Genomic DNA, 11,940 nt, shown 5'->3' with positions numbered 1-11,940 from the left:
GGACTGTTACCCTCAGGCAGCGGCTTGTGGCAGTCATGGACGATTTGTTGCAGGTTATAGATGTTTTTACCATAAGAGCTTCACAGACATGAGGGAAGAGGAGGAGATCGGCCACGATCTACCGTGAGGGACCCATCATCATGTGACAATATGTGGCCCCACATCACTTCCTCCTCTGCAACCACCACAGGAATATGAGAAGGTCAGAACAGACCCGACCCGGATAAACATATCTACAGTCCTAATACTCAGGAGGTCCAGTATTAATCCACCGTGAGACATTACAAGGCTGGGTAGATGGTTCACCTCTCCACGCCTGGAGGCCACCATCAAGATATTGTCAGTGTCCCCAACCATCCCCAGCAGCTTCCAGGTCACCGAGGACGTGAAGCCTCGCACTTACTATAACCCAATGGTCCTGAGGTCACACTCCCGGCCCCCAATGCCAGGTCAGTAATCTAGTCCTGACCTTCTGAGTGACTTCTAGTAGAACCTATGGGAGAGCGTGACCTCTACCTGGAGGTGGTCTACACCGAGCACCATCCATAACCCTTCACCGAGGCTCCGTGTCCTGGGATCCCCATAAAACGTCTTCATCCAATGAGCGGATCTTTTTATTGGCCATTTCTGGGATATTAGGGCGGGGCCCCTGCAGATTATTACACACTTATATGGGTTATTACATGTTTTATCCGTGTGTTTCCAGGGTATCCAGCAATTACTGGATAATCAGGCAGGTCACGGGAGATGTTACCTCTTTTATAGGTTTTGGGTCCAGTTTTTAGCCTGTAATTTGCAGTGATGGATTGTGGGTTATGTAATGTCTGTGGTGATGATGGGACAGTGAGGACTATAAAACTCAGGACCTCGGAGAAGGTCCTGACACAACGAGGAGACCATGAGAGGAGCCGCTGTCATCTGCCTGGTGGTCGCCGTCTTATTCACTGGACCCATAGGTAAGTCTAGGCGGGGCTGCGGGGGAGGGGGGCCACAAGTCCCATACAAACGATTAGACTCAAGGACTGGGACACAGACACATCCTGATCCCGTCACAGTCTTCTGCAGAATGAGACAAAACCACCAGGAAAATTATACAGCCCCCCCCCCCCTCCACATCCCGGACAAGCCAAAACACAGGAGAGAAGCCACCCCTAATAACACGGAGGGAAGGTTATTACCCCTGAGTGGGGCAGATACAAGTCATATTTACACATTATTATTGTAATATCTTGTTTCTCATTATTATATAAGTCAGAAGCTTCTTCTCCCTCCACAGCTCAGGGTCTCCAGTGTTTTATCTGTCAGTCACCGACTCCATCCCTACAATGTACAACAGCCAGGAACTGCACAACCCAAGAGACCTGGTGCTACACCACCGTCCACGGACCTGCCGGTAAGAGAGACACGTGGGTATAGTCACTGCACTCACTATTCTGCTGCTGGAGGAGTCACTGTGTACATACATGACATTACTTATCCTGTACTGATCCTGAGTTACATCCTGTATTATACCCCAGAGCTGCACTCACAATTCTGCTGCTGGTGCAGTCACTGTGTACATACATGACATTACTTATCCTGTACTGATCCTGAGTTACATCCTGTAAATCTTTTATTTTATATATAAAAATGAAAAACATTACAACAATAAACATAAATAAAGCCATAACTTCTGGCAAAACAAAACAATAATACAAACTAAAAGAGACTTGCGAAAATCTCCTGGCCCAGCCACACACACACCACACAATCAGCATTATAAAACAAAACCTTCACCCAATCCCACCACCTAATTTTTTTTTTTTTTTTTATACAATTTTTTTTTTTTTTTTTTCCCCCATAAATAACTAAAGAATACACAGCAAAAAAAAAAAAAGACAAACAGGAAATAAAAACATTAAATATAACTAAACTAAATCCCACGCCCATCACCCTCCCACCCAGACACTGGTCTAACGTCCAAAGTCCGCGCTATATAGTCCAGACCAGTGCCCAGGATCTTACAGTCCAAGTCCCGTCCACCCCCCTCCCAACCTAACACCCTAACACCAACACCCCAAAACCAACCAACCTATATACACACAAGAACTATAACTACATATAACTATATCACACTGTACACAAGATACAAACACATTAAACATATCAACATATATCAAAACCACAACCACATCAAAAGCCCAGGTTCGGCGCCTGCAGCCCCTACATCACTATAACCTCAGGACACAAAACAAAAATCTACAGTGCAGCATCAGCCCAACACCAGGAGAGGAGATGACGGACTAAGGGACACTAAAGGAGAACCCCCTCCAAAGGAGAGAGGCCCTCCCCGTGCCCAGCCCCTCATACTCCAGAGAGCGCACCTTCACCAGGTCACCCAGAATGTTCCTAACCACCTCATCCACCGGGAGGATTTTACGCTGCGTCGATACTAAACACCGTGCGTTCCACGTGTGGTACCTGACCACTAGACTAACTAGGAATAACGTGCAGCGGTCCCGGCCACCCAGGCCTCTGAATGCTCCATAGGCCCACTCCGCATAGGAGAGACCGGCCAACCCGGGCCAATGGATGGAAGCGCCCACCCGGTTGTACACCTCTGTGTTAAAGGGGCACTGAAGCAGGAAGTGGTCCATGCTCTCCAGCAGACCACCGCACTCCTCCCGGGGACAACCCCTTTCCTCAGAGCTCCTACACTTCAGATTGTCCCTCACACACAGCTTTCCATGGAAGCAGCGCCAAGTCACGTCCCAAAACTTCAAGGGGATCCTGATGGAATTCAAAAGACCTAAACCCACCCCCAGATCCCGACTTGGGCAATCCCTGAGGGCCAGAGGCTTCTGGAAATGGGTCAACAGAACCCTTTTGTCAAGGAGTTTCCTCGACATGGTCCTGATCTCCCACATTCCCAGACTCCACCGGCGAATCACCTTCAGAACCGGGGTAGCGTAAGCCGGAAGATGCCCATGCGGTGTACGGAGATCCTTCACTTGTCCTCCTGTCTCCCATTCCTGGAAGAAAGGCCGAAACCATCCCCTGCAGGAGTATACCCACGGAGGAGCCCATCCCCTGCAGGAGTATACCCACGGAGGAGCCCTCTCTTTCCAGAGGTTTGCTACATTGATCTTAAGAAAGGTATTCACTAGGAACACCACAGGGTTGACCATACACAACCCTCCTTGTCTCCTCGTGCGGTAAGTAACCTCCCTCTTGATTAGGTTCAGCCTATTCCCCCATAACAGCTGGAAGAACAGACTGTAGACCCGAGTCCAGAGGGGTTCTGGCAACATGCACAGAAGACCAACCCTTCCACTGGTCCACCCTCTGAGCGGCGATCTTAAGCCTGCCATCCCAGTTTTGCATGGGGTAATCCCCCTGGCCAAATTCGATGCCGAGAACTTTGGCAGAGTCCTGGGGCCCTGGAAGAGTGTCCGGGAGATCAAAGCCTGGACCTCCCTCTCCCAGCCAGAGACTCTCACACTTATCCCGGTTGATCTTGGACCCAGAAGCCTCTGAGTAGCGGTCAACCTCTGACATCACCCATTGCGCCTCCCCTCTCGAGGACACAAAAACGGTGACATCATCGGCATACGCTACCACCCTTAGAGTGGCTTCCGGTGCCGCCTGGTCCATCCCGACTCCCACCAACGGCCCACGATCAACCCTCCTAAGGAATGGGTCAATCGCGAACACGTATAAGAGTGGGCTCAGAGGACAACCCTGGCGAACACCAGACCCGACCTCAAAAGAGCGGCCAATCCAACCGTTCACAAGCGGGAAACTCTCTGCCCCTGCGTACAAAACCTTTAGCCAATTGACAAACTCCCCCGGCAGGCCATACCTCAGAAGGACAGACCAGAGGTACTCGTGGTCAACCCGATCAAACGCTTTTGCCTGATCCAAGGACAGCAAGTACCCCTTCCAGTTACCAGCCCTGCCCTGCTCCACTGCCTCCCGGACACAAAGCACAGCACTAAATGTACTGCGGCCTGGAACAGAGCAGTGCTGGGTCCCCGAAAGGAGCCGGGGCGCAAACTGCACCAGCCGATTAAACAGCACCTTTGCCAAAACCTTTCTGTCCGCATTGAGAAGCGCTATGGGACGCCAGTTCTCAATACGAGATCGGTCCTTACCCTTTGACAGGATGATCAGGGCTGACCTCCTCATTGACTTCGGCAGAGCGCCCGAGGAAAGACACTCATTGAATACCTCAGTCAAGAGGGGAACCAAGGCGTCCTTAAAGGTCTTATAAAACTCAGATGTTAAGCCATCCGGGCCTGGCGATTTCTTGAGGGCGAGCCCTTCAATCGCCAGGCTGACTTCCTCTTCCCTAATCATCTCTGTCAAAACATCAAGAGAGGGGTCTACTCCTGGCTCAGGGACAGTTTCAGCCAGGAAACCCGACATCACATCCCGATCTAGATCCTTCCTGCCCAAGAGGTGCGAGTAGAAGGATCTGACGACCTCCAGGATCCCTGATCTGGACCTTTTCAGGGATCCCGTACTGTCAACCAGTCCCGTGACAACTTTACCATTCACTGACATCTTGCAGTTTCTGTAAGGGTCGGGCGAGCGGTATTTCCCGTAATCCCTCTCAAAAACCAAAGATGCGTGTCTATCGTACTGACACCTCTTCAGCAAGGATTTCACTCTGGAGATGTCCTCACGACTACCTCCAGTCGAGACGAGATGCTCGAGTTTCCTCCTCAGGCCCTGATACAGGCGGTACCTGTCCAGGCTCCTGAGGCTCGAGAGCTGGCGGAAGAATCTCGCCACCCTTTTCTTGATCATCTCACACCACTCTGACTTACTGCTACAAAGGCCCAGCAAAGGTACCTGGCTCTGAAGAAAGTCCTCAAAGGATTGTCTTATCTCTGCTTCTTCCAGGAGAGACGAATTGAGCTTCCAGTAGCCTCTTCCCATCCGGGGGGTCTCTGTAACATTCAGAGAAAACAAAATTAAACAGTGGTCGGAGAACTCCACCTCAACAACGGACACTGCTGAAGAAATGGCTTCCTCCTTTACATAAAACCTGTCTATTCTAGACCTGCAGCTACCCCTATAATAGGTGAACCCCGCGTGGCCTGGGGTGTGCCGGATGTGGACATCCACCAGGCGAGCCTCACTGGCTATGCTATTAAGAGCGACGCTATCATAAGTCAGCTTGTCTCTGGAACCTCCCCTATCCTGGGACCTCGTGACAGCATTGAAGTCCCCTCCAAAGACCACCTGCCGACTTGTAAAAAGGTAGGGCTTGATCCTCATAAAGAGACACTTCCTGTCCCACTTGGACTGGGGACCATAGATGTTAATAAGACGAAGTTCTTGTCCCTTCATGAGGACATCCAGGATCAGGCACCTCCCCATTTCTAACTCAATAACTCGTCGGCATTCTACCGGTGCGGTAAAAAGTACCGCTATACGGCTCGGCCGCAAGAGACCAATAGGAAGGCCCGTGTCTCCATTCCCTCTTAGCTTTAAACACGGCCGCCAAATCTGGCAGCCTGGTCTCCTGCAAAAATAAAATGTCGGCTTCAACGCGGCCGAGAAAATCAAAGGCCGCAAATCTAGCCGCATCAGACTTAATGCTGGCGACATTAATGGACGCCAGCGTCAACGGAGTGGGTGCCGCCATCATGAGTGATTGAGTTGGACGGCTTTCTTTTTACCCATCTTACCACCACCCTCGGGAAATGAACACCCCCTTTTTAGACATATTGTGGTGTCCATCTCCCGCACCTCTGATGCTTCAGGGGCAGATCCAGGACCTGCCCCCTCATCCTCGTCTCCAGACTCTGGGCCAGTCTCCCCTCCTGAGGACCCTGACTCCCCAGGGGGAGACTCGGCACCCCCTGCAGGCCCCTCCGCCACCTCTGGCCCTTCACCCTCAGCCCCTCCATCGGCAGGAGAGACTCCATCCAGGGCCAGGAATCGATTTGAAAGTTCGACCAGCGGGGGGTCGGTTGCACCTTCCTTGGGTACCTCAGTCAGGGTGGGAGAAGATCTTACACCTCCCTTCTTTTTACCCTTTTTCTTCTTTTTGGCGCCACGCTTACGCTTTTCCTCTAGCCACGCCCTATTATCCTCGTCCATACTCTCATAATGGGAGGAGTCTGAGGACTTGGCACCTTCCTCTCTCTCGATCCTCCTGACCTCCTCATCCAGTACATCATCCCCTGGGGCCTCAGCGACAGGTGTGGTCTCCAGGATAGCGCCAGAGGTCGTCCCAGCAGCCCGAGACTCCCCCCGCTCTCTCTCCTGTTGACGCTTTTCTAGACGCCTCAGCTGGGCAGGCGTCTTTTTCCTGTCTTTCTTCCCTGGCCCCTCCATTCCTCCGCCTCTGCTAGTCCCCTCCCCAGCAGATTCAGCCTCATGGCTTTCATCCGCTGAGGCTGAGCCCGCATTAGCGAAGGAAAGAGGACAACGACTGTACGGGTGACCAAGATCACCACACAGGTTACACCTAATCTGCCCTGTACAGGATGCAGCGAGATGGCCGACACCCCCACACAACGCACACTTCTGCACGGTGCAGTTTGCGCTGAAATGTGTGGGGTCACCGCACCTGTGACACAGCTTAGGCTGCCCCCGGTAGAAGATCAGGATCCGATCCCTCCCCAGGAAGGCTGATGAAGGGATGTGGGCGACTGAGTTACCTGAACACCTCAACTTCACCATGAAGGTCCAGGCCCCTGACCAGATACCATACTCATCACGATTTTTTTTCCGGCAATCCTAGCACCTCTCCATAACGATTCATCCAGGTCATGATGTCAAAGCAAGATAGTGATTCGTTACGGGTAAGAACGGTCACTTTCTTGAGTTCGCTCTGGCGGGACACTGCTTGCACAGCAAAGTCCCGCCACTCGGGCTCGTTGTATCTCAGCTCATAGTTGGACCAGAAGAGCTCAAGCCCCTCCGGCCGAACAAAGCTGACATCAAACTCAGATGTACCATAGGGATGGATCAAGGCAAAGATGTCAGCCGCCTTGAAGTCCATCTTCAGCAGCAGCTCAACTACCCGTGCCCGAGGGGGACACACATCACTGCCACGCCACCGAAGACGGACCACATTCCTACGGTTAGCACCCGGCCCGGTTGTCGGGAGCGACCATGATGTCTCCCTGCCTCTTTGCTCTCGGAAGGCAGACAGGCCATGCCTCTCTATCCAAAACGACAAATCAACCTCCTGCCCCGCTACATTGATCGTCCTTTCACCCTTCTGTAAGGCCTGCAGGAGGCGCCGTTGCAAAAAGCCGTCCCCAGAGCCCAGAGACGAGGATGATGGAACCCTACTTCCCCCAGCAGCGACACTGGCATAGCTCTTAATAGGGGCCGCCACTGGGGGAGCAACCGGACCAACCCCTGCACCCACCACATTAACACTACCCACCTGCATGTTACACTCAGCCGCGCCACTCACACCACCAGTCACTCCATCACCCACCCCCAAAGCTGGAAAAGATTCAGCACCACTCACACCATTCACATTATCCACCACAACATCACTGACTCCACTCACACTGGCTGGACCAGCAACAACATTAGGGGACATGACCACCTCCGCATCTTCAGGCACAAGGGACGGGGGTCCCCTCGCAGAGCATCGCCCAGAGGGGACCCCGACTTGTGTCACACTTGTGCCCTCCGCATCATCGGTAGCAGATGTTATTTTACTTTTCTTAGGGGAAGGTAAGAGTCGCCGCTGATCTTTGGCCGGTGTGAGGCGCCGCTGATCCCCACCTTCCTCAGCACTCGTCTGCAGACTATCTCCAACACCGACACAAAACAGGACTTTAGGTTTAGGTTTGGGAGGTTCGGAGCCCTCAGCCTCAGCGACCCCTCCACGCTGCCGCCACCCCATAACCAAGTGATCAGCGGCAACAGAATGAAGAGGCGCCGAGGCACCGGAAGCTGCCACCAGTGCCGGGCTATCCCCCCCTCCCACCGGGGGACGCACCACAGCACTGGATTTGGATGGTATCGCCACTGCCGAGCCGCCCTTACTGTCCGGCCTTGCGGCCGATGCCTCCCCTGCTCCCCCACTGTTACCACAAACAGAGACGGAGCCCATCGCCACATCAGATGTCACACCTGTAATCTCCCCGCTCCCTGGCACTGAGTCCACTGCAGGACCCGTGCTGGGCTGGGTAACGGGGCTCGCACAGTGAGCTGACCCTGCGGCCGACTCGGGTTTTACGGGGAGGGGGCTGTAGACTAGACTCACCACTTCCACGGATTTGGTCTTCTTCTTTCGTGGTTTGCTGCCCCCCGGTGCATCCTCCGGCAGATCGTCTCCAAAAGTAAAGTCCTGGAGGTGCACAGGGGACTCGAGCCGTCGGATCTCCTCCATCAGCGCCCCTCCCTGGTGGCTGTCACTATCCTCACCCGGGCCGGCAGAACCGCAGCCAGATGACATGGCCGCTTGTCCTGCAGGGGGCCCACTGCACGGTACCGAACTTTCCTCCTCCATCTGACTCTCAGGCTGAAGCCCCATCAGCCGCCTCTGCTTCTCCTCCTCCATCTCCCGGAACCGCTCATCATTAAGAATTTTTTCTTTAAACGGACCGCTCCTCTCTAGCAGGTAAGCCTTCCTCTCCTCCAAGGCCTGGATGTCAGTCTGGAGCCTGGATATCTCTGCCAGAATCTGCTCCTTCCTCCTCTTCTGGGCAGAGCTTGCCCTGGCATGGGCGCACCTGAGCTCCTCCCGCAGTCTCCTCACCGTCTTGCTGGCTTCTTCGTACTCAGAGAGGTGGCCCAGAGCCCGGGAGGCATAGCTGGAAATAGACTCCCGGGTCCTCAGCATTCCCCAGCCCTCTTCACTGAGGTCAGCCTCACCTCCCTGAGCACTCAGCTTTCCCGCAGTATCCAGCTTTTCCTTGGTACCCAGCTTTCCCGAGGTATCCAGCTTTCCTGGGGTTTTGGTGCTTTTTGATGCCTTAGCTGGCCTGGGGGTACTTGGAGCAGCATTGCTGCTGTTCCTTGCAGATCTTCTTACCCCCAAGGCTTCCGCAGCGCTGGCCGGTTCCTGGCTACCCCTGCCCCCCGCCGGCCTAGACCGGGAAGCAGGAGCCTGGGACTTGCTGCCCTGGCTCATGCCTGAAAACCCACTCCCTCCCTGGGAGAGGAGAGAGCAGGCACCAGAGCTGCACTCACTATTCTGCTGCTGGTGCAGTCACTGTGTACATACATGACATTACTTATCCTGTACTGATCCTGAGTTACATCCTGTATTATACTCCAGAGCTGCACTCACTATTCTGCTGCTGGTGCAGTCACTGTGTACATACATGACATTACTTATCCTGTACTGATCCTGAGTTACATCCTGTATTATACCCCAGAGCTGCACTCACTATTCTGCTGCTGGTGCAGTCACTGTGTACATACATGACATTACTTATCCTGTACTGATCCTGAGTTACATCCTGTATTATACCCCAGAGCTGCACTCACTATTCTGCTGCTGGTGCAGTCACTGTGTACATACATGACATTACTTATCCTGTACTGATCCTGAGTTACATCCTGTATTATACCCCAGAGCTGCACTCACTATTCTGCTGCTGGTACAGTCACTGTGTACATACATGACATTACTTATCCTGTACTGATCCTGAGTTACATCCTGTATTATACCCCAGAGCTGCACTCACTATTCTGCTGCTGGTGCAGTCACTGTGTACATACATGACATTACTTATCCTGTACTGATCCTGAGTTACATCCTGTATTATCCCCCGGTGCTGCACTCACTATTCTGCTGCTGGTGCAGTCACTGTGTACATACATGACATTACTTATCCTGTACTGATCCTGAGTTACATCCTGTATTATCCCCCGGTGCTGCACTCATACATTGTATGTAGGTGATGATTACGTCCTCTATTATTTCTCCATCATTTGTATATAGTGACTGTATGTTTATACATATAATTCCTGCTGTTTCTTTTCCAGCTTACCCCTTCAATAAGAACCGGCTTGTGGTCCGTGGGTGCGCTGAGAAGTGTAATGCCAGTAACCCTAATATTTTGGGGGTAACCAAACCTACTTACTGCTGCCAGGATGACTTGTGCAATGTCCTCAGTAAAGAACCACGAGTCCTCCTAGTGACCTGGGAATCCCTGGTGATTGGATTATCTGCCGGCATCGCTCTCCAAAACTGGGGCTAAGAAGACCATGAGAACGGACCGGAACCACAGTCCCCAAAGAGAATAATCAAGTCCAATATTCCTTGTGATGACGTTTGGAAATAAAAAAACTTTTCGTCTGCCGTAAAACAATTCAATTTGTCATTTTATGTTCCTCCCCGAGAAAAACTATTTATTGGTTCTACCAAAATCCTAGAAACTTTATTTAACCCCCAATAAGAAAACACAATAATTCTCTGGTGGGCTAAACCTCTGATGTTATTTAGCAGATTAAGGTCCATCAGTGGCCACCAGCATCTCCAGCTGACCAAGAACCATCACACCGACCATTCATAGACCATAAACATAGAGGGAGCAGAGCTGGACTGGGGTTATAGTTAGGGGGAGTGGAGGCTTGGGGTTATAGTTGCGGTGAGTGGAGGCTTGGGGTTATAGTTAGGGGGAGTGGAGGCTTGGGGTTATAGTTAGGGGGAGTGGAGGATTGGGGTTATAGTTGCTGTGAGTGGAGTTTTGGGGTTATAGTTAGGGGGAGAGGAGGATTGGGGTTATAGTTAGGGGGAGAGAAGGATTGGGGTTATAGTTAGGGGGAGAGGAGGATTGGGGTTATAGTTGCGGTGAGTGGAGGCTTGGGGTTATAGTTAGGGGGAGTGGAGGCTTGGGGTTATAGTTGCGGTGAGTGGAGGCTTGGGGTTATAGTTGCGGTGAGTGGAGGCTTGGGGTTATAGTTAGGGTGAGTGGAGGCTTGGGGTTATAGTTGCAGTGAGTGGAGGCTTGGGGTTATAGTAGCGGTGAGTGGAGGCTTGGGGTTATAGTTAGGGTGAGTGGAGGCTTGGGGTTATAGTTGCGGTGAGTGGAGGCTTGGGGTTATAGTTAGGGTGAGTGGAGGCTTGTGGTTATAGTTAGGGGGAGAGGAGGATTGGGGTTATAGTTAGGGGGAGAGGAGGCTTGGGGTTATAGTTAGGGGGAGAGGAGGCTTGGGGTTATAGTTGCGGTGACTGGAGGATTGGGGTTATAGTTGCGGGGAGTGGAGGCTTGGGGTTATAGTTGCGGTGAGTGGAGGCTTGGGGTTATAGTTGCGGTGAGTGGAGGCTTGGGGTTATAGTTGGGGGGAGTGGAGGCTTGGGGTTATAGTTAGGGGGAGTGGAGGATTGGGGTTATAGTTGGGGGGAGTGGAGGCTTGGGATTATAGTTGCGGTGAGTGGAGGCTTGGGGTTATAGTTGGGGGGAGTGGAGGCTTGGGGTTATAGTTAGGGGGAGTGGAGGATTGGGGTTATAGTTGGGGGGAGTGGAGGCTTGGGATTATAGTTGTGGTGAGTGGAGGCTTGGGGTTATAGTTGGGGGGAGTGGAGGCTTGGGGTTATAGTTGCGGTGAGTGGAGGCTTGGGGTTATAGTTGCGGTGAGTGGAGGCTTGGGGTTATAGTTGGGGGGAGTGGAGGCTTGGGGTTATAGTTAGGGGGAGAGGAGGATTGGGGTTATAGTTAGGGTGAGTGGAGGCTTGGGGTTATAGTTAGGGGGAGAGGAGGCTTGGGGTTATAGTTGCGGTGAGTGGAGGCTTGGGGTTATAGTTAGGGGGAGTGGAGGCTTGGGGTTATAGTTAGGGGGAGAGGAGGCTTGGGGTTATAGTTAGGGGGAGTGGAGGCTTGGGGTTATAGTTAGGGGGGAGTGGAGGCTTGGGGTTATAGTTAGGGGGAGAGGAGGCTTGGGGTTATAGTTAGGGGGAGTGGAGGCTTGGGGTTATAGTTAGGGGGAGTGGAGGCTTGGGGTTATAGTTAGGGGGAGTGGAGGCTT

General features: G+C 52.6%; 1 protein-coding gene across 1 annotated transcript; it reads left to right on the top strand.

Moving 5' to 3' along the window:
* Positions 1 to 898: 898 nt before the first annotated feature.
* Positions 899 to 10,172, top strand: LOC140133909 (ly6/PLAUR domain-containing protein 2-like). Its single transcript, XM_072154599.1, has 3 exons — positions 899 to 956; positions 1,277 to 1,393; positions 9,958 to 10,172. The coding sequence occupies exons 1-3, from the start codon at positions 899 to 901 to the stop codon at positions 10,170 to 10,172; spliced, it is 390 nt and encodes a 129-aa protein (XP_072010700.1).
* Positions 10,173 to 11,940: the final 1,768 nt, after the last annotated feature.

The sequence above is a fragment of the Engystomops pustulosus genome, chromosome 5, assembly GCF_040894005.1.
Source record: "Engystomops pustulosus chromosome 5, aEngPut4.maternal, whole genome shotgun sequence".
Taxonomy (NCBI): Eukaryota; Metazoa; Chordata; class Amphibia; order Anura; family Leptodactylidae; genus Engystomops; species Engystomops pustulosus.
This window is presented reverse-complemented; position numbering and strand designations above follow the sequence as displayed.